The sequence below is a fragment of the Staurois parvus genome, unplaced genomic scaffold (assembly GCF_062004578.1).
Source record: "Staurois parvus isolate SC_StPar_1 unplaced genomic scaffold, SC_StPar_1.0 ptg000023l, whole genome shotgun sequence".
Classification (NCBI taxonomy): Eukaryota; Metazoa; Chordata; class Amphibia; order Anura; family Ranidae; genus Staurois; species Staurois parvus.
In genome coordinates, this window is record NW_028317819.1 from 4,761,124 (window position 1) to 4,784,834 (window position 23,711).

Genomic DNA, 23,711 nt, shown 5'->3' on the forward strand with positions numbered 1-23,711 from the left:
GGATGAAAATAAGAAGAATTCCAAGCCGGCAAAAAGTGTATCTGCAGAGCTCCGCTAAGTGTATCTGCAGAGCTCCGCTATTTCTGACAGTTCTCTGACATTCACATTTACAGCGGTTGAAACATTGTATGTATTTGTTTCCATAAATGGAAACAAATAGATACAATGTTTCAACCGCTGTAAATGTGAATGTCAGAGAACTGTCAGAAATAGCGGAGCTCTGCAGATACACTTAGCGGAGCTCTGCAGATACACTTTTTGCCGGCTTGGAATTCTTCTTATTTTCATCCTACTTCTTCTTCTTCTTCATCCTCATCCTCAGAAGAAGAGGATGAGGATGAAGAAGAAGAAGAAGAAGTAGGATGAAAATAAGAAGAATTCCAAGCCGGCAAAAAGTGTATCTGCAGAGCTCCTCTATTTCTGACAGATACACTTTTTCCTGGCTTGGAATTCTTCTTATTTTCATCCTACTTCTTCTTCTTCTTCTTCATCCTCATCCTCATCCTCTTCTTCTTCTTCTGAGGATGAGGATGAAGAAGACGAAGAAGAAGAAGAAGTAGGATGAAAATAAGAAGAATTCCAAGCCGGCAAAAAGTGTATCTGCAGAGCTCCGCTAAGTGTATCTGCAGAGCTCCTCTATTTCTGACAGATACACTTTTTCCCGGCTTGGAATTCTTCTTATTTTCATCCTACTTCTTCTTATTCTTCATCCTCATCCTCTTCTTCTTCTTCTGAGGATGAGGATGAAGAAGAAGAAGAAGAAGAAGAAGAAGAAGTAGGATGAAAATAAGAAGAATTCCAAGCCGGCAAAAAGTGTATCTGCAGAGCTCCGCTAAGTGTATCTGCAGAGCTCCGCTATTTCTGACAGTTCTCTGACATTCACATTTACAGCGGTTGAAACATTGTATCTATTTGTTTCCATTTATGGAAACAAATAGATACAATGTTTCAACCGCTGTATGGAGTGAATGTCAGAGAACTGTCAGAAATAGCCTATTTCTGACAGTTCTCTGACATTCACTCCATACAGCGGTTGAAACATTGTATCTATTATGGAAACAAATAGATACAATGTTTCAACCGCTGTAAATGTGAATGTCAGAGAACTGTCAGAAATAGCGGAGCTCTGCAGATACACTTAGCGGAGCTCTGCAGATACACTTTTTGCCGGCTTGGAATTCTTCTTATTTTCATCCTACTTCTTCTTCTTCTTCTTCTTCTTCTTCTTCATCCTCACCCTCATCCTCAGAAGAAGAAGAAGAGGATGAGGATGAAGAAGAAGAAGAAGTAGGATGAAAATAAGAAGAATTCCAAGCCGGCAAAAAGTGTATCTGCAGAGCTCCTCTATTTCTGACAGATACACTTTTTCCCGGATTGGAATTCTTCTTATTTTCATCCTACTTCTTCTTCTTCTTCTTCTTCTTCTTCTTCATCCTCATCCTCATCCTCTTCTTCTTCTTCTGAGGATGAGGATGAGGATGAAGAAGAAGAAGAAGAAGTAGGATGAAAATAAGAAGAATTCCAAGCCGGCAAAAAGTGTATCTGCAGAGCTCCGCTAAGTGTATCTGCAGAGCTCCGCTATTTCTGACAGTTCTCTGACATTCACATTTACAGCGGTTGAAACATTGTATCTATTTGTTTCCATTTATGGAAACAAATAGATACAATGTTTCAACCGCTGTAAATGTGAATGTCAGAGAACTGTCAGAAATAGAGGAGCTCTGCAGATACACTTTTTGCCGGCTTGGAATTCTTCTTATTTTCATCCTACTTCTTCTTCTTCTTCTTCTTCATCCTCATCCTCATCCTCAGAAGAAGAAGAAGAATGAAAAGAAGAAGAAGAAGAATGAAAAGAAGAAGAAGAATGAAAAGAAGAAGAAGAAGAATGAAAAGAAAAATGAAAAGATTCTTCTTCTTTTCATTCTTCTTTTCATTCTTCTTCTTCTTTTCATTCTTCTTCTTCTTCTTTTCATTCTTCTTTTCATTCTTCTCATTCTTCTTTTCATTCTTCTCATTCTTCTTCTCATTCTTCTTTTCATTCTTCTTCTCATTCTTCTTTTCATTCTTCTTCTTCTTTTCATTCTTCTTTTCATTCTTCTCATTCTTCTTTTCATTCTTCTTCTCATTCTTCTTTTCATTCTTCTTCTTTTCATTCTTCTTTTCATTCTTCTTCTTCTTCTTTTCATTTTTCTTCTTCTTCTTTTCATTCTTCTTTTCATTCTTCTCATTCTTCTTTTCATTATTCTCATTCTTCTTCTCATTCTTCTTTTCATTCTTCTTCTCATTCTTCTTTTCATTCTTCTTCTTCTTTTCATTCTTCTCATTCTTCTTTTCATTCTTCTTTTCATTCTTCTTCTCATTCTTCTTTTCATGAAGAAGAAAAGAAGAATGAGAAGAATGAAAAGAAGAATGAAAAGAAGAAGAATGAAAAGAAGAATGAGAAGAAGAATGAAAAGAAGAATGAAAAGAAGAATGAGAAGAATGAAAAGAAGAATGAAAAGAAGAAGAAGAAGAAGAAGAAGAATGAAAAGAAGAAGAAGAATGAAAAGAAGAATGAAAAGAAGAAGAAGAAGAATGAAAAGAAGAATGAAAAGAAGAAGAAGAATGAAAAGAAGAAGAAGAAGAATGAAAAGAAGAATAAGAAGAATGAAAAGAAGAATGAGAAGAATGAAAAGAAGAAGAATGAAAAGAAGAAGAAGAATGAAAAGAAGAAGAAGAATGAAAAGAAGAAGAAGAAGAATGAAAAGAAAAATGAAAAGATTCTTCTTCTTTTCATTCTTCTTTTCATTCTTCTTCTTCTTTTCATTCTTCTTCTTCTTTTCATTCTTCTTTTCATTCTTCTCATTCTTCTTTTCATTCTTCTCATTCTTCTTCTCATTCTTCTTTTCATTCTTCTTCTCATTCTTCTTTTCATTCTTCTTCTTCTTTTCATTCTTCTTTTCATTCTTCCCATTCTTCTTTTCATTCTTCTTTTCATTCTTCTTCTCATTCTTCTTTTCATTCTTCTTCTTTTCATTCTTCTTTTCATTCTTCTTCTTCTTTTTATTCTTCTTTTCATTCTTCTCATTCTTCTTTTCATTATTCTCATTCTTCTTCTCATTCTTCTTTTCATTCTTCTTCTCATTCTTCTTTTCATTCTTCTTCTTCTTTTCATTCTTCTCATTCTTCTTTTCATTCTTCTTTTCATTCTTCTTCTCATTCTTCTTTTCATGAAGAAGAAAAGAAGAATGAGAAGAATGAAAAGAAGAAGAATGAAAAGAAGAATGAGAAGAAGAATGAAAAGAAGAATGAAAAGAATGAAAAGAAGAATGAAAAGAAGAAGAAGAAGAATGAAAAGAAGAAGAAGAATGAAAAGAAGAATGAAAAGAAGAAGAAGAAGAATGAAAAGAAGAAGAAGAAGAATGAAAAGAAGAATGAAAAGAAGAAGAAGAATGAAAAGAAGAAGAAGAAGAATGAAAAGAAGAATGAGAAGAATGAAAAGAAGAAGAATGAAAAGAAGAATGAAAAGAAGAAGAAGAATGAAAAGAAGTAGAAGAAGAATGAAAAGAAGAATGAGAAGAATGAAAAGATACTTCTTCTTCTTTTCATTCTTCTTCTTCTTTTCATTCTTCTTCTTTTCATTCTTCTTTTCATTCTTCTCATTCTTCTTTTCATTCTTCTTCTCATTCTTCTTTTCATTCTTCTTCTCATTCTTCTTTTCATTCTTCTTCTTTTCATTCTTCTTTTCATTCTTCTTTTCATTCTTCTTCTCATTCTTCTTTTCATTATTCTTCTTCTTTTCATTCTTCTTTTCATTCTTCTTCTTCTTCTTTTCATTCTTCTTTTCATTCTTCTCATTCTTCTTTTCATTCTTCTCATTCTTCTTCTCATTCTTCTTTTCATTCTTCTTCTCATTCTTCTTTTCATTCTTCTTCTTCTTTTCATTCTTCTTTTCATTCTTCTCATTCTTCTTTTCATTCTTCTTTTCATTCTTCTTCTCATTCTTCTTTTCATGAAGAAGAAAAGAAGAATGAGAAGAATGAAAAGAAGAATGAAAAGAAGAAGAAGAATGAAAAGAAGAATGAGAAGAAGAATGAAAAGAAGAATGAAAAGAAGAATGAGAAGAATGAAAAGAAGAATGAAAAGAAGAAGTATTCCAGTACAGCAAAAAGTGTATCTGCAGAGAGCTCCGCTATTTCTGACAGTTCTCTGACAGTTCCTTCACATTTACAGCGGTTGAAACATTGTATCTGTTTCCGAATAAAAACATCTGTATCCTAAATGGAAACAAATAGATACAATGTTTCAACCGCTGTACATGTGAAGGAACTGTCAGAGAACTGTCAGAAATAGCGGAGCTCTCTGCAGGGACACTTTTGCCGGCTGATCGGGAAAAATCCGATTCGCGCACCCGAAGTATGCTAATATTCGGATTCACTGCGAATCGAATTTTTCCTGAAATTCGAAACGAATTCCACTTCGCCTGGTTCGATTCGCTCATCTCTAATGGTAACTGTCACATCTGCTTGTACTCTCAACCAAACTCAAGCCATCAAATGTCTGGTGTCATAACTGATCACATGTGCAGCACCATGGCAGTTGCAGATCAAACAGAAGCAAAAATGGCAGCTTCCTTGCCTGAAAAAGATAGAAGGGTTTCATTCCACTTTCAAGACATGTTGCCAGTGGTCAAGGGTGTAAGGACTTCAAACATGTGCAGAGAAAAAAAAAAAAAGGGTCATGTACTTCTTTGGTGTGATTAAGATGTGGTAGGTAGTCCATTAAAGTTAATAGCTTGCCCATCGCAATGCATAGTAATGCACATTAAAATGTACTGCAACGCACACACACTGGCACATCACGCAGATGTGAACCTAGGCTAGGAACTTTGGTTTTGTCTCAAACATATGAAAGATATGGTCATAAGTAGAACTAGGTTAAGGGTTGACATAGGATAATTGGTCATGTCATTTACCTTTGTGATTTTTGGCTCTTCTTTCTTCTTTGCATTCTGTAGAGCTTCTAAGTGGTGTCTTGCACTGTCATAATCCACCAGTTTTCTTCCTCTCTTTGCTATTCTCTCCTAGAATGTGATATCATATATTTAGAATTGAATGTATACACAACTATCCACTGTTCATTTTTGGACTTATCAATGGCCTTGTTGTCCCAGGCTTAGGGGCAGGGATTTGAAGGCATTATAGTGTTTAGTCCAAAAGCAGCACCCCTCTGCTAGGTTCACCTATTTTACACAGAATGTTCTTGTTTTACTGGTTCTAACTTGGCTTGTGTTTCTTGGCTTAGTATTTCTACTAATGATGAAAAAAATGTGTATCTGATATCTGCACAAGACAAAATTACCTCTTTGCCTATATGCCTATAGACAGGGGCCTACTATGCCTTAAGACAAACGCGGACCAGCATTGCCCCTTAATTAGTGAGGTCTTTCTAAGTAATACATATTTTATGGGCATGATTTACTAAAGTGTGAAGAAGGGTGAAATTATGTTAAATTGAGCCTGAAGTACAAAATGTCAACCTGTGTTCATTTCAAGAACTAAAAAAAAAAAATCTTCACATGATTTTAGCAGTTACAATAGATGTCTATGGTATATTAAGCCTAGTTTAAAGCGGAGCTCCACCCAAAAGGGGAAGGTCCACTTTAACCTTTGTTCTCCGCTCCCCATTAAGGATTGGCAACTTTGGGGAGCAGGTACCCAAATTTGACAGGTACCCGCTCCCACTTCCGCTGTTATCGCATAAGGCAATCAGAAGCGGAAGTTGTCCTTCCCCCTTCTCTCTCCATACTCTTCTGGGACACCTGACAGGTCCCAGAAGACTACGGGGCCATTTACAAAGCATAGTGCTTCTCATGCATGTGCAGGGGGCATCTGGCTGTGAAGCCACAAGCTGTCACAGCCGGGTGCCCACACTGAAGATGCCGGTCCCGGGGAGAGAAGACGGCCGGTGAAACCAGCAGTGGTGAGGACACCGCTGGACTGAGGGACAGGTAAGTGACTGTATTTTAAAAGTCAGCAGCTACAGTTTTTGTAGCTTCTGACCTTTTTTTTTTCAGCTGGAACTCCGCTTTAAAGAGTATGTTACCCCAACATTTCATATTCCAGATTTGTGTCTCTCGTACCATGTACAAAGTATCCTGTTCTCTTATATTGATTACTTTGTGTAAAATCCCTGGTGTTCCTGCCATTTCCCCTGCTGTGTTATTTAAAACTGACCACTCTAGGCATAGAAGCTCATCCTTCTCTTCGTGATCTTTTTTCTGGCTGTGCTGCGAGAGCAGCTTGCCTGTCCTCCAATGGTCAGATTTGTGCTGACATGCCTGCACAGCTCTTCACTGGGAAGATCAGTATATTGCTGTTTCTCTCCCTCTGCTGACACCCACCCCCCCCTGCAGTCTCCATACCACCTCTCCAAGCCCTTTATGCAACTGAGAACACGGGTAATGTGATCACTCTGTAAACACACTTTATTTTATCACTTTAAAATTATATATATATATTTTGCCTTGTATTTCTATTTTAAACTGAATGGGTTGTTTTAACAGATAAGGGTTCACGTATACTTTAAACTTCATTTGTGGGCACATGCTACCCTAGTAGTGTGACCAGTGAGAAAAGACATATAAATTGTATGTATTACCACAAGTAATATACATTATACACTTCACACCTACTCCACTCCCAAGTCAGTCTATGTTCTTGTCCCCACAAATGTGTGCTAAACATGTGGCCTCAATGGAAACGAATTTGATGCTGTGATAATACTGCGGTTAACACACATAGAATTTGATGTGACACCCTGTATCTCCTTTTTTGGCTCTTTAAAAGATTTGTGCATCAGTGTCTGTATGTTTGTAATTACACCATTTTATTTGCAGCAGTCTTCAGTTCTTCACATTAAACAATACATTTTTGTTTTGTAGAAATAATGACCAATTTAATAAAAAAAATAGCTAGAATTTTTTTTTAAAGTGGAACTATAGGCATTTTTTAACATTTTACATAGAGTAAGGGGGGGGGGGGTTATAACCCCTGTAAGGTTTATTTTTGCCATCAGTTACCCATTGGGGAGATTTACCTTCACCTGTCCCATAGCCAAAACAGGAACTGATAGGAAATTCAAGCAAATTAAGGAAATCTTATGCCCCCCAGGTCACCAGAACTAGTGTCCTTATTGGGATATTTCCCTTCTATTACTTTTGTGGGGATTTTCTTTTACGTTCACTTTCAATGATAATGGTAAACAGAACAAATAGAGCGAATCTCCCTATTTGGGGCACAGACAGCAATAAAACCTGACAGGGGTTCTAATCCATCCCCACTTTATGCAAAACAAAACGAAAAAAGTTTTGCCTGGATCAACTATGGGTGTAGGATTATAACTTTTTTTTTTTTTTTTTGATGGTTGAACTGGATGGACTTTTGTCTTTTTTCAGCTAGACTATGTAACTATGTAATACTTTAACTCTTCTAATTGTAACTATTTCATCAATAGCTACAATTTGATTGAACGGTTGAACACTTCTTCGTATTTGTGAGATGTAATTACATATGAATGATCATTTCAATATATAATAATAATTTCAATGTATAATAATACTATTAAATGTATGACCACCTTAAAGCAGAACATTCTGTCAATAAGCACTTATTTTTTTTAATCCTTATGCTGCTAGCATTAGTAAATAGATATGAAAGTATATCATATTTACTTGTTTCAATTTTTTCTTCTACATTTCTTCAGTTACTTCCTGGTTTCCAGGCCTTGGCAAAATATGTCATACATCACAGGAGTCTTCAGGAGGGGAGAAGGGGTTTTCTCACTTGAGCATACTCTCCTGCCTGCATGCCTGAGCTAAGGGCAGAGGGATTCCAGGAAGTAAATGCCACATGAATCATCTGCCCTTACTCAAAATTGACACTACCAGAAATGCTAGAGATAGTGTTTTCAAAGTGATTTTTCACGGAGACATGGATGGATGGGTAAGTTTGCTTTGATTTTTTATTTATTATAAATAAATTAACCACTTGAACTCCTGAGGATTTACCCCCCTTAATGACCAGGCCTCTTTTTGCTACTCGGCGCTGCACTAATTCAACTGATAATTGAGCGGTCATGCAATGCTGCACCCAAATGAAATTTACGTCCTTTTTTTCACACAAATAGAGCTTTCTTTCGGTGGTATTTGATCCCCTGTGTGCTTTTTATTTTTTTATAAACAAAAAAAGACCACAAATATTGAAGAAAAATGATATTTTTTACTTTCAGCTATAAAAAATATATAGTAAACTCAAAGTTAGTTATAAATTTAGGCCAAAATGTATTCTGCTACTTGTTTTTGGTAAAAAATCCCAATAAGTGTATATTGATTGATTGCTTTGTGTGAAAGTTATAGCATCTAAAAACTATGGTATAGATACTGCAATTTACGCCATTTTTTTGCTATACAGTGCTGCGCTAGTTTAATGGACAATTGCGCGGTCATACAATACGGTACATAAATGAAATTTATGTCCTTTTTTCACACAAATAGAGCTTTCTTTTGGTGGTATTTGATCACCTGTGCGCTTCTTATTTTTGGCGCTATAAACAAAAAAATGTTTTGAAGAAAAAATAAAAATAAAACCAAAACAATATTTTCTCATTTCTGTCATAAAAAATATCCAAAAAAAACATTTAATCATAAATTTAGGCCAAAATGTATTCTGCTACATGTTTTTGGTTAAAAAAATCCCAGTAAGTGTATAATTATTGCTTTGTGTGAAAGTTATAGCATCTACAAACTATGGTATAGATAATGGAATTTCCACAGCTTTTACTTTCTGACTGCTCATCACATTTCTTGAGGTGCTAAAATACCAGGATAGTGCAAACACCCTCAAATGACCCCTTTTTGGAAAGTAGACACCATAAGCTATCTGCTGAGAGGCATATTGAGTCCATTTAAGATTTATTTTTTTTTCTGGAAAATGACAAAAACATTTTTTTTTTTACACAAAGTTGTCATTTAAATGATTTATTTCTCACGCAAGCCATAGGTATATGTGGAATTACACCCCAAAATACATTCTGCTACATCTACCGAGTATGGGGATACCACATGTGTGAGACGTTTTGGGAGCCTAGCCACATACAGGAGCCTGAAATCCAATGACCACTTTGAAAGCTTGAAGGTGCGTAACTTCCTCATTTCACTTCCTCAATACCTATTACAGTTTCGAAGGCCCTGCCATGCCAGGATAGCACCAAACCCCCCCAAATGACCCCTTTCTGGAAAGTAGACACCCCAAGGAATTTAAAAAGAGGCATGGTGAGTATTTTGCAGATCTCGTTTTTTCTCACAAGGTTTTGAAATATAAAAAAGAATAGAAAAAATATGTTTTTGTTTTTTTTCTTCATTTTCCAGAAACTTGTGGCAACAAATGAGATCTGCAAAATACTTACCATGCATCTTATCAAATTCCTTGGGATGTCTGCTTTCCAAAAAGGGGTCATTGGGGGGGGGGGGTTAGGTGCTATCCTGGCATTTCAGGGCCTCCAAAGCTTTGATAGGTAGTCTGGAAATGTAATGAGGAAATAAAGTCCTTTAAAAGCCTGAAGGTGTTTATTGAAATTTGGGGTCCTGTGCTTGGCTAGACTACCAAAACATCTCTCGTATGTGGTACCCCCATACTCGGGAGAAGTAGCAGAATGTATTTTGGGGAGTAATTCCACATATACCCATGGCATGTGTGAGCAGTAAATCATTTAAGTGACAATTTTGTGTAAAAAATGTTTCTTTTGTCATTTTCCAAAAACGTGTGGTAAAAAAATAAATTCTTCTATTGATTCAACATTCCTCTCAGCAAATAGTTTGGGGTGTCTACTTTCCAAAAAGGGGTTGTTCTGGGGGGTGGGGGCATTTTATGCCCAGCATTAGAAGTTTATGCCACAAATCACTCACTCTGCTAACCACCTGAAGATCAAGCCTTTTCTGACACTTTTTGTTCACATGAAAAAAATCTGTATTTTTTGCTAGGAAATTAATTTAAACCCCCAAACATTCTATATTTTTTTTAAAGCAGACACCCTAGTGAATAAAATGGTGGGTACTACAATTTTTTATGGCACACAGTACTTGCGCAGCGATTTTTCAAATGCAATTTTAAAAAAAACAAACACTTTTTTTACTTTTAATGCACAAAAACACAATATATTAGCCAATTATTTGGTAAGATATAAAAGATGATGGTATGCCGAGTAAATAGATACCAAACATGACATGCTTTAAAACTGCACATGCCCCGTGCAATGGCGACACCTTTAAAAGCTACCATTTTAGATTTACAGAGGAGATCTAGTGTTAGAATTACTGCCCTTGATCTGACGTTCACGGCGATACCTCATATGTATGGTGCAACCGCTGTTCACATACCGGCACAGGGTCAACGCTTGTGCACACAGGTGTGCGCGCATGGGAGGGGCGAGTTTTTTTTTTTTATTATTTTGATTTTTTTAATTATTTTTACACTGTACCTTTCTTTTTTTTTTTTTTGATCACTTTTAATGCTATCACAGAGAATGCAAATATCCCCTATAACTTTAATGAGCATTGTCATATATTCTTTTTTGAGAAATCTGGGGTCTATCAGGCTCTAGATATCTCCTCTACCCTTACATTTTCTAATCAAACCAAAATCGGTGTGATCAGATGCTTTCCCAATTTACAAATGGCACTGTTTATATCCTGCAAAACTGAAGTGATGAAATGCTCGTAGCTTCCGAATTCTTAGACTATAGAGATGATTGGCACCACTCTGGTCTCCAATCAACTCTATGGTCAGCTGGCAGAAACACCGGCTGCATTCTCAGGTTCCCCCAATGGCACGAGACTGCCCAAGAAGGCTGTGGAAGGCAGCGGGGGAGGGAGGGCATCATATCCCGCTGCTTGTAAAAACAATTGGATTGCTTTTACATGAAAACTGATCGCTGGCTGAAAAAAACGATACCAGGATGATGCCTGCAGCTGTAGGCATCATCCTGGTATAACCATTCAAAGTCCAGTGATGTACCAGTACATCGCTGGTCCTTGTTGGGTATATATGCTATGTTCTTTTTTTTTGTATGCAACCTGTGGACTGAATGAAAAAAGAGAAGAAATCTCTGCCAGAAAAAGTGTGTGGTATGCCCCCCATTAGAATATACCACCCTGCATCCATCCACTTCTAATGGTGGACACACATTAGGTCACACTTTGCCACATGCGCCAGTTCCAAGATTGAACAAATGTCTAAATAGTGTCACGCTTGAATAAAAATTGTCCACGTATAAGTGGTACCCCATATGGAGAAATGATGACACCAAGTCCCAAACTATCTTGCCACTGCTCCCCATGTAGTCTGGACATCCGGGCGGGCTCCACGTGACTATCTATTCCCTCGTAAATCCGAAACTTATAAGTATAGCCTGTTGTCCTCTCACAGGTCTTTTACATCTGGACCCCATATCTGGCATGCTTGCAGGGGAGAAATTGTTTGAATGTAAGGCGGCCAGAAAAATTTATCAGGGACTCATCAACGCAGATTTTTTGCTGGGGAGTATAGACATCTGCAAATTTTTGGTTAAGGTGATTTGCGAGGGGCTGAATTTTGTGGAGCCGGTCAAATTCAGGGTCACCCCGAGGATGACAGAGTGTATTGTCGTTGAAATGCATAAAACACATTAAACACTTTATACTCTCATAATTATGCCTGGCCATGGCAGCGGAGAACACAGACATATGATGAATCGGGTCTGTGGACCAATACAACCGCAATTAATTTCTTTTAGTAATGCCCATGTTGAGGGTTAGGCCCAAAAAAATTTAAATTCAGAAACCGTAATGAGTTTCCATACGAATGGTCTGGCAATGTTTGAATTTGGGTTGGCGGCGATAAATTGTTGTGCATATAAATTGCTTTGATCCACAATCAACTCATACAGATATTCCGTGAAAAACAGCTTCAAAAATCAAGGAGGTATGTGAAAGACCAGGATGCACTAGACCGCTGGTACTCGACAGTTCACCAAAAGGTAGAGCGGCACTAGTACTGGCACTCTGCTGCATATGAGAGTCATCACAATTTACCAGCAAGTGCTAACAGAGATCATGCCTGATTCTGCGAACACTGCGGTTTTGTGTGCAATGTATCAAGCGACAGTGCCCTACTGACACTGCACTTGCTGGGGGAGAAGGGGGGGATAAGCATAGGGGCTAAACGCAGGTGTTGGCAGGTGCCGGGGCTGATCCCGCTACCGCTGCGTTTTTGGGGATGCTATACTAATGTTAACGCTGGTATAGTGCTGATCTGATCAAAGATATTGATCCGTTCAGACACTATACTAGCAATGGAGGTTTATTGTGCATGAGTGTGCTCCTGGCAATCAAGGGGTTAAATGTGACGACAGGTGGGAGGGGCGTGAAAACCACGGGAGGGCAATTCATGTGTGTATATATATATATATATATATATATATATATATATATATATATGTGATTTTGCGCACCTATGCCACCCTGTAGCAGTATTTCTGCTATAGGGCGGTCAGGAAGCGGTTACAGAAGTGGTTTGTGTTACGTCGCTGCGTTACTTTAACTGACAATTGCATGGTCATGCAACACTGCACCCAAATTAAATTTACATCCTTTTTTTCCCCACAAATTGAGCTTTCTTTTGGTGGTATTTGATTGCCTGTGCGTTTTTTATTTTTTGCGCTATAAAAAAAAAAGGCTGATAATTTTGTGAAAACAAACAATATTTTGGACTTTTTGCTATAAAACATGTCCAGTAAAAAAATGTAAAAATCAAATTTCGTCATAAATTTTGGCTAAAATGTATTCTGCAACATGTCTTTGCTAAAAAAAAATCCCAATACGTGTAAATTAATTGGTTTATGTGAAAGTTATAGCGTCTACAAATGGCGGGAAAGATATTGGGATTTTTTTTTTTTATACTAATAATGGCGGCGATCAGCGACTTATGGCGGTGATCAGCAATTTATGACAGTGATCAGCGACTTATGGCGGGACTGCGGCGGACATTTTGAAGTGGGAGGGGAACTGACTTGGGGTCACTGACATCCCCAGTGACACCAATACAGTGATCAGTGCAAAAAAAAAAACCACTGACACTGTACTAATGGCACTGCGGAGGAACGGGTTAACTTTTTTTAGGCAATGAAAGGGTTAACTGTGTGAACGGAGTGTTTTCTTTAGGAGGCGGGGGTGTGTGCTTCACAGGAACACGCTGATCCCGAGAGATAAACTCCTCTCTCAGGATCAGCGTGTTAGGAGCTGACAAGGATCGCCAGGATCTGGTGGGTAATGACCGGTCCGGACCCGGTGATTGACACCCGCGGCCACGATTGGCGGCACGGCTAGGGCGGTCACGTGCCCCATACACGCACCCTACCTGTTTTTGCAATATCACATTTCAAAACGTGATTTTGCCCAGCGGTGCCACCTTGTGGCCGTTTTTCTACAGTGGCTGGACGGCAAGCAGTTAAACAGTGCTTTTGGTTTGTGGTTCTCAGATTCAGTGTAGTTCCTCTTTAAGGTACATTCCTACCTGCGGTTTGCTTAGATTTTGCAATGAAAAATAACTTCACAGAAACGTTAGTGTGTACCATTGTATTTAATAGTACAGTTTTCAGACATGTTTTTCTGTTGGGTAGCAATTTAGCCAGATGCACCCTGCAGCTTTATATCAGAAAGATGGTTGTTTACTAAATGTAGAAAAAATCTTGTAATCTGTATACCCCAAGAACCCCCAGTGGGACTTTATTGCAGCAATAGGATTATACATACAGTATATTAAAGGAGACATTTTGTTAAAAGAGATTTTTGTAAGCTTTATTACATATACATTTCCATTATAGTATTAAACACATGGTTTCTAAAAAGAATATTGCTCTGACGGTGTTCTTACAAGAGAACTCTTAATACAAGAATATGAAACCACACAGAAAAGAGAGAACGAATACGCGACGTGTTTCGATCATTCCACATTATAGATCTTCCTCAGGGGGAGGAAATCTTGTAATCTTATCTTCACATAAATATAGGTGTAAGTAGCACACACCCATGAAGGACCTGCTGGAAATTTCCTGGGTTCTGGGTTTTTTCAGATTGCCCAGCAGCCAGGCACACAGAAACAGTTCACTTTTTGGCTCAATAAGCAGTCTAGGGTATGATCTTTTTGTTGTTTTTTTGTTGGCTTTGTAGTAAGAGCAGTAAAAGCACACAGGCTTTTTTCCTTAGAGCACAAAGAGCAGAGTCCCTTCACAAAGAACTAGATAGACTAAGCTGTTCAAGTCCTCCGTTGTTGTTCCCTTCAGACAAACACACAGCTGACTCTCTAGCACAAGAGGGGTGACAGCAGCCTAAATGTCTCTAAGATCTCTCACAGCAGTCTGTACTCACAGAATGTCCAGGGACAGTTGGTTGCATCCATCCAATATCCATGAGACATGTTTCCCCGGAGTTACCAGCAGACAGCCCCTCAGTTAGTGCTCTGTAGTTTCAGCATCCAGGCCCTCGGGTCACACACCTGAGACCTCAGGAACAGCAAGCACATGGTAGTGTTGCCCTGGAGGGCAGCAGCCCTCCAGGCTGGACTGATTATCTGCAGGAAAAGCCCAGGAAGGCCAGTCTATATGCAGACTCCCAGCAGCTTTAAGTGCCCTACTCCCTGGGATTGGCCAGGGCTGCTTAAATATTCATACTGCCATATGCATAATGCCACACCTATGTTCCAGAGAATTCTACAGCTCTGTGGAAGGCAAAGGGAACAATCAGACTAGCAGCAGCTAAGAACACCAAACTGACCCTATTAATCAGCTGCACTGGTTGCAATGAAGCAAGCTACATTATCCTAACAAAGCAGACACAGCTCCACTGAACACAATGAGCCAGCACCAATTCTAACTAATCCTAGCACAGATCTAGGAGGGTGTAAAGGAGAATGTACATCTATAATGCTTTCAAAATGGAGTTATATAATATTGTAGCACTATCCCCTTAGGAGTCGCTGGAGATTTGCATTCCCCTATAGTCCTGAACAGCCAGGCAACACGCATTTCCTTCCAGTCTTTCACTCCAGAGACAGTAAACAGTCCTTGAGCTTGTTTCATTTGGATTTTATTAGGGATCAAAACTTGGATGGAGATGAGGGATACATTGGATGCCCATGGAACTGAACAACTGATGACAACATCCTGGAACTATGTACAATAACTCAGAAGGGTTTTCTCTTCTTAGAGACGTATCTAGCCTCTCCTTGTGTACCACCTCAGACCCCAGATGAAATCTCCTCTTCACCCAGCTGCCCAAGGGAATCCCTGGGAAAGAGGACCCAGAATCTGCCACTGTAGATGAAAGCAGTCTTAGATGGGGGCTAGTCACGTTTCCCACCCGAGTGCTCTTTCCCCTTATCCAGCCCAGGGGGTGTGGGGTTACTCACTCAGGCTCTCCTGCAAGCTTGTGGATTGGTGGCTGCCCTCAGGCCTTACACTGAGCTGACTCCTTCCCTGCTTCCCAGGCTGTCCTCTCTCAGGGGACAATGAGGCTGAGAAATCCTCCCTTCAAGCTCTTCCACCTGTAGGTAGGCCCCTCTCCTGGACCCCCTCCCAGGCTGCAAACGCCATCCTGCTCACTCCATCTTCCACCCGAACTCTCTGCTGAGCAGGCTCCGCCAGTCTTAAGAGCTGTCCTGACCCCATGCCAAGCCTCCTGCTTAGGGATTGGCCAGAATCCCTTGAGAGTGCAGACCAGCTCCTCCTCACCCCTGCCCACTGAATTCTAGAGACTTCTGAAAGTCTCTAGAACAGAGGAAGGTTTCAGAGAACTGATCTGCAGAGCCTCTCAGTCCTGACCCAAATTTTACCCTCTGACTATTGCTCCCAGCTGCTATTCAGCCTCCTAGGAGGGTGCTACGTTATGCATAGATGGTATATTGGAAAATCTAGAATAAATAAAATTAAAAGAACTTTTATTACCTTCATTTCAGGAAACTGTGCCATGTAATTCTCCATTGTATGCACTGCCTGGTCAAATAACTTCTCCTCATAATCACTCCACAGAAGATCATTATTCTGCAAGAAACAAATGATTGCAGCAAAGGAAATAAGCTAGATAACAATACTTTGCTAAATGACAATTTACCACAACTGATAAGTATCACAGCTGATAACGCATTTAATAACAGTTAGATAGCAATTAAAAAGGAATATATTAAAGCTGAACTCCATGCAAACAGCTAAATGCAGTTACAATATAGCTACATACCTGTGACTTGCTTTAAGGATTTATAATAATACTCATTCATTCTAGTGATCAAGATAGTCCTACCTGACAGCTTTGCCTGGTCCATGAATGGCTAATCATATAGTGTTTTTTGCTTTTTACTGTAAATTTTCTATGGAAAGTAGTGTCATATTTTTCATTAAGATTTTATTTATCAAATATCTATATGATAAAACTCTCTAAGGTTGTCATCTTATCTGGAATTATAACTTAATTATAACTTAAAAATAAAATAGCTGTTTCTCACTATTAATGGCAATGGAATTTAGCAAATAGATCAGTTTTTATTGATCACTGTTTTTGTTGCCATGATCTCAGCACAAAACCAGTATCTTTTGAAATAGATACTTTAGGTACAAGATTTGTAACTAAATTTAGCTTATACTTAAAGTGATATTAAAGTTCAGCTGTTTTATTTTAAATAAAAAAATAACAACCATGTTATGCTTACCTGCTCTTTGCAGTGGTTTTGCACAGGGCAGCCTCGATCCTCTTCTTCTCGGGTCCCCTGCCAGTGCTCCTGGCTCCTCCCCCTTGACCAGTGCCCCCAATAGCAAGCCAATAGCTATGGGGGGACTGGGGCGTGCTCGCTCTCGAGCCTCACTCTATGCGTCCATATGACACATAGGGTTGTGGCTCAACCCCACCCCCCCATCTCTCCTCCTTGGGTCAGTGGCTGTGACTGACAGCAGTGGGAGCCATTGGTCAATGAAGAGAGGGTGTCCGGGGTAGTTGGCCTGCCAATGGGTTCACCACCATTGTGGTTTGGGTTGTATTGGTTCTCCTTCTCCTAAAAGATACTGTAAACCTTGTGCTCTGCTTTCTCAAGGACCTTGATCTTACAGTGGGGCTCTGGAGAGAGATGCCTCTGTGAAGAGAGGCCTTGCAAAGTAAATGGCTCTCTAACAGTGCTGACACTGTGTAGAAGTGAGCCCTGATTTAAATGACTACATTTCTGACCTCTCATAATAAACTTCTTAATCTGACCTGATAGGGAACTTAGCCCTCCAGCAGGAATTGGCTTAACAACCTGCTGGAAGTAGTGTTAACAGGTTGGCATGTTGGCGTAGTTGGTCCACTTGGGGGGATATACTTTAAACGCTCACACTACAAGCTGTATCATAAATACTATACATAAGAAGCAGTATTTTTCTTGTGTATAATGTAATTATCATTAAGAAATATGGTTCAGTAGAATAGAGCCTAAGACAGAGCAGATTCAAATTAGTGAGATGGAATAAAACAGTAAACCTTGTAATTGTGAACCTTGTAGTTGTTCCAAGGACAATTAACCAGACACAGGTGACATATGTTCTATTTTGGGGTTTATGGATAACAAAATAACATGGGAACATAAACACCTGACAATGCATAACGTTGTTTTTGTGTATTGAAGGATTGCTGTGTGATATGAACATTCAGAGAAAAATACCAGGTCTATTAATACCAATTAATAATATTCTTTATTATTCTCATTATAGAAGTCCTTGGAGCAGGCAGGTTAACCTCTGCCTGCTAAAAAGTGCTAAAAAGTAATCATAATGACCTCAAACACCTTTTTAAACAGCAATACAGTATATAATAGTATATACATTTACATTAAAATTTAGGAAATATAGCTGATAAAGCTGCCTGTTGAGTGATTTTAATGTAGGGTGAGCAGACAGTCCTTGCTGGTCAGACTGGTCAGCACAGCCCAGGAGAGGGGAGGAAGCTGAGCTGTGATTGGTTGCATACTATCTCCCTGGCCCACGTGAACTAGGGCACAGGAGACAGAGCAGTCATCCCAAAGGCTGGGAATGGACTCCGAAACCAGTTGGGGGCCTCAAGCTTAAGGATGAGGTCAGTATGGAGACCTTACTGGGAAAGGGGGGGAGAACAATGAAAAAGGGACAATGGAGACTTGGGGGGGGGGGGGGGGGGCTGTGCTTATTGCCTTTCTTCTCTCTTCTGTCTGTTCTCCACTGTTAACTGCCCTTTCTTAAGGTATGGATGCTTGTATTTATTTAGAGACCACAGTATAAAGGTTGCAGGAACAGAAAAGTAGCTTTTCTGTATCTGCAATTTTTTACTGTGGTCTCCAAATAAATACAAGCATCTAAAGAACATCCATGGTCATGCGGATCCTTCCTTACCTTACTATTGTATAAACTCGAGCAACTGTGGATTGGGCACCTGTGGCTCTTCTTCATCCAAGATATATGGGTAGTAGGACTGTTGTTGTATGTATAACTGCCCTTTCTGTACTGCCTGTCCATGCTATTAACATGCCCCTCCATACTGCCTGTCCCCTCCATCAACTGCATCCTCTGTGCTGCCTGTCTGCACAACCATCTGCCCCCCCCCCATGTACTACCTCTCCCTCCATTAAATTCCCTCTCTGTACTGCTTGTCCCCACGATCAGGTTCTCCCCTTTGTATTGCCTGTACCCACCGTTAACTGCCCCTCTCTGCACTGCCTGTCCCCGACATCAACTGCCCCCACCATCAACATCATCTCTTTTTACTGTCTATCCCCACCACCAATTGCAAATCTGAAGATAAGACAGATTTCCACTCTACATGTAAACAGGTGCAGTTACCTAATCTGCCACTAGGTGGCTCTGTCCCAAAATAGTGTGTAATAGGGAATTATGTAAGTGGGTGTTAGGTCCCCTTTTAGACAAAGCCTTCCTGTAGTGATGAAATGGGTAGAGTTAGTGCCCATATATATATACCGGGTTGGGAGATGTCTAATGCAGTTGGGGCATGAGAACCAAACACCCCACACATCTTCAGATGTAGTCAGCTACTGGACAGGGCAGAGGGCCCAAGGTGAGATATTACAATACACAGAGGAGCAGGCTGTAGTTGTCCTGTCTCACTAAACATGGTCTAAGTGGACTGGGAACATGGTCTAACTGGACTGGAAGTGGAATGGAAAATGCCTTTTGGGCCAGGCCAAGTGTTCTCTGTAGTGAATACTTATACCCCTTAGACTTCTAGTGACACCTGGGCTAAGTGTGCATAATCTAGAGATGCAGCAGTCCTGTCTCTGGAATCACATGAAGGGAGTCGTGAACTGGATGTAAAGTGTGGAAACTATACCTTTGTGTGGACATTCCTTTCTTATGAATATAAAAGCTAAGGCAGGCTATACATGATTCATTTTCTTTCATTCAACCATCTTAATGACTGGGGTTGTCATGGGAAGACCCATGGCAAGGAGTTGGGCACAATATGGCAAACTCAAAGAACTACCAGCAGTGGGTGGCTGACCTTTCCAAAAAGAAGTTGGAAAAGAAGCTTAAGGAATTTGGCACCAATCGTTAGCCAAGTAGAAGCCCCCTTACATAAAGATGTATAATTAAAAAGTGGTCAGGATCCTACTTAAAAAAAAAAAAGTGGTCAGGGTGAAAATTGTGACTTTGTAGCAGCCGAAGGAGCATTTTATGACTCAGGCTGTAACCTTGTAATAAACCTGTCTAATGATGCATCTCAATGCTCCTGTTAAGAAACATACTATAGTTATTACAAGGTTGCAGCCTGAGTTATAAATTCCTCATTTGGCTGCAGCACAGTCACACGTGTGGCTCAATGAAATCTGACCCTGACCACTTCTTAAGCAGGGGTCTGTATACAGTGGACATCTGTCTTATCTTCATTAGCACATTTGTCTTTGAACTTTGTAAACTGTGCATTTTGAGGAGTGACCATACAAGAGAGTAGAGACTCACATTTGTCAACTGCTACTTAAGAGGGCACAGAGGCACCAAGAAACTAGGATGGTCTTACAGATTGTTCTTCTAAAATAATAACATTGTTATACAGTATATTAGCAATTTAAGCTGCAAATCTCAGAATTCTCCCTCTACCATTGTAACAAAACAGTATCTTCTTCCTAGTAAACAAATCCCAGTTTAGCCTGTCACTGTCACCTCCACTCAACCAACTGCTTATCCTGCCCAGCATTGTATTAACACTTCTGCTTTTAGTCTTCTTCTAGACCTAATCAGATTTAAATTTTACACAAGTTTGACGTATTATAAATACTTCTGTTCACATATGGTAGCATTATACTGTGCTCTAGACTTAAACTAAGGAATAGCTTTTTTTTGTTTATGGAGCCTTAATCCATGACTTTAAAAATATTAGAACCCACCCATAGCCAGGACTAGAGCTGAATAGATGTGCATCGACAGAAACACACAGCCTGTGCATGACACTCCTCTCCTCCTCCTTCCTGTGTTATAGTTGCCTGCACTGTCCCTTGCAACCATGAGACTGAAGACTTAGTGTCCGTACTCTTGGACAGGAAGTTCAGGGGAGGTGCATTAATGGTCCTGGAGCTGGTGACAATGAATAGGAGAAAATATAGGTGTTTTGGGCAAAATATCCTGCACATTAAGTAATGGCAAAGGTTTACTAGGCTGCTTAGCAAGCAACTATCCCAAAAAGGAATGTTTATTATTACTTAAACATTTCTATGGCTGCAGAAAAATTAGTGACCTACTAAAGGAATTGAAGTGGATCTTTGGATACACTGAACATTTTCTTTTAAAATGCAACCTCTTACTAGCATTAACACAACATTGTTTGTTTTTCTCAGTCCCCCTCATAACACCGTTAGTTTTATTCTCTCCCATCGTACTGGTTCTGATTTTGAAACATTGGCCAAAGCTGCAACTACATCTAATATGGTACCCACAAAAACAGAGAGAAGTACACAGAGAGGAGATATTATAACTCTATGCCTGCTTGATTGATTTGATTGGTGAAGGGCTAACCCCCAAAGGGGCTACCTAGGTCTCTTTACCTGTTTAGAGGCTGCCGGCCCAGGTACCAGTACTTGAGCACACCAACAGACTGAGATCTAGGGATGTCTTTTTGTAGATTTACTACAGTACTTGAACAGGAGAGAAGGATGAGGGTGAAGGATACTCCAAAACACAGGAGGTTTCCAAGCAAAATCCTAGAAGGTAGATCAGGGGACAACCAGGTATTCTGAGACTCTGTAAGAGCAGTCACAGTTCATGTAGCAACTTCTGGCGTCTCTCCTCAAAGTGCAAGTTCTGCACCTGAAGCTTCAGGAGGAAGGCACCCACCTCTCCAGCCAAGCTTCCACAGGCCAGTTTTCTCCAGCAGTTTTTCTTGAGTCCAGATTCCTTCCAAGGTCCTCAGCCAAGCACATGCTGAAGTCTAACAGCAATAGCTCTTCAGTAACCCAGGCTAGAGGCCCCAGGAGAAGAGACTCCCTGAACAGGCCTTCCCAGACATTTATCTTCTCCCCAGCCATGCCTTCTGGGCCCCCTTCCCAGGGCTTCCAAAGTAAAGAAAGATACTCCGATTCTAATTCTGGAAGTTTCTTCAAGAGGCAAGCAGGAGCACTCAACCCCCTGATTAAAGAACAGACCTGACCAGACCTAGAAAATAAATTGCTGCTCAACTGAGTACAGCAGAACCAAAAACTAAATGTATCCAGCCCAGGGCATGTTGCCACATCAGGATAGGATAATTAATGCATTTATATACAGATACAAACATACTAATGTAGTTCAGCCAATCTTGGCAGTTTACTACAAAACTATTTGGCATTATGTCGTTTGCTTTACCATTCTAGAATGGGGCAAGTCTGTATTGAGAAATTGCCTCTATGACGGCAGCTATTTACTGCTGCTGCAGTAGCTATTACAGCATCTGCTGCAGAGGCATGTAAACAAACTCATGGCTGCAATAACAGCATGGGTTTGTTTACATTTTTTCAGTGTGATGCTGAATCACTTGTATTTTACCATTTCTATTGTTCATCCTGGTACTTGACTGTTCAGCTGGCTTTCACTTTATGTAAAAAAGTATGACTGTTGATATTAGCACTTTCTAAACAGTTATGTAAATTATTTACCTCTACAATAGCTTTCAGGTCATTGTATCCATCCCAGTCTGCTCTGTAAATGACTTGAAGTGTTTCGGCCAATCTCTTAGAGCTTTCATGCATTGCTATAAAAAATAGGTTATGTTGTAACAAAATGAAAGTTAGATGCAAAAAAAGTAAAATTAGTCACATATCCTCAGGGATGGTGCCTACTGTGCTTTCACATAAGGCACAAATTGAGTATCAGTGGGATAACTAGAACCTTCTGGACCCTGGTGCAAGAAACCATATAGGGCCTCCCTGACTCTTGGCCGTGGCCCTTTCACCTGAGCCTGGTGGTGGAATTTCAGGGTCCGGTGGAGCACGAGGGGGGCGGAGAGCATGCGGGGGGTGTAGGCAGAGAGCACAGGGAGGCCAGAGAGCATGGGGAAGCAGCAGAAAGAAGATGGATAGGAGGAGTGGCTGCATATAGAGGAATTGATTTCTCCATTTTCCTACTGCAACTGAATGCCTGCTTCTCCTCCTCTCCCTCCCTCAGGCACTCACTGGCTGCAGGAGGAAAATGGAGAGAGCAATTCCTCTATATGCAGCTACCCCCACTGCTCCTCCTATCCAGGTGTACTGGGGGGGGCACGGGCCCCCTGCAGCATGGGACGAGTTGCAATTGCAACCCCTGCAGGCTGCCTGTGGTCTCCATTTTCCCTTCCTACTGCATTGATCTCAGGTTCCCACTGATGCTGTCATCATTACTGTTGGTTGCTAGGACTACCAGCAGCCTAGCAACCAATGGCACACATTCCCAGCATCCTTAGCAGGACAAAACTTCCCCTGTTTAGACCTTCTTCATTTCTTGGCTCCCACCCTGCTGCCATGCTGTAAGGTAAGAAGTATAAGAAGGGATATCATTTGAGGGGTAACTCTGATCTATCTGTGTATTCTAATGCAAAAGAAGACTCTGATACACAGTTGTGCTCTGATGTAAGAGGAAACTCTTTTGAACTGCTCGAATTCGCATGACATGTGAAATAACATTGGTTTCTATTGTGTCTGTTCACATATATGTGTTGCAGCCAGAATGCGGATTCAGTGTGAATTGAAAAAGAGTCTTGTCAGTTTTCTGAGCAGTGTGGTCCGGCCCAGATGTGAATTCAGGCTCATTAACTTCTGAATCACACATGTCATCAGTTATGAACAGGATCAAATCCTGAACTGATCCTGATGTAAACCTGCCCTGAACCTGATGTAAACCTGCCCTAAATTGAGGAACAACTACTTTGTCAATTAGCTGTGAAAACAGAGCTTCAGTTTGTGACTCCACACTGAAGCTCGATATTGTTTTTTCTTTCTCCCTGTAGGAATACCAGTGCATTAATTTGCCACTTATACATGTTAGGATAGGACAGCGTTCTATCCGCATGACAAGATCGTTGGAAGGGAGATATTTTGGAGTTGATTTACTAAAACTGGAGAGTAAAAAATCGGGTGCAACTTTGCATAGAAACCAATCAGCTTCCAGGTTTTATTGTCAAAGCTTAATTG

General features: G+C 40.0%; 1 protein-coding gene across 1 annotated transcript in view; it reads right to left on the reverse strand.

Moving 5' to 3' along the window:
• Window positions 1–23,711, reverse strand: part of BIN2 (bridging integrator 2) — a 63,445-nt gene that overhangs the window by 17,406 nt on the left and 22,328 nt on the right. Inside the window, exons 4-6 of the mRNA XM_089692966.1 lie at window positions 22,203–22,297; window positions 16,015–16,110; window positions 4,955–5,062 (exon numbers count right to left, since the gene is read on the reverse strand). Coding sequence (XP_089549092.1) covers window positions 4,955–5,062; window positions 16,015–16,110; window positions 22,203–22,297 — 299 coding nt within the window. The remainder of the gene's footprint in view (window positions 1–4,954; window positions 5,063–16,014; window positions 16,111–22,202; window positions 22,298–23,711) is intronic.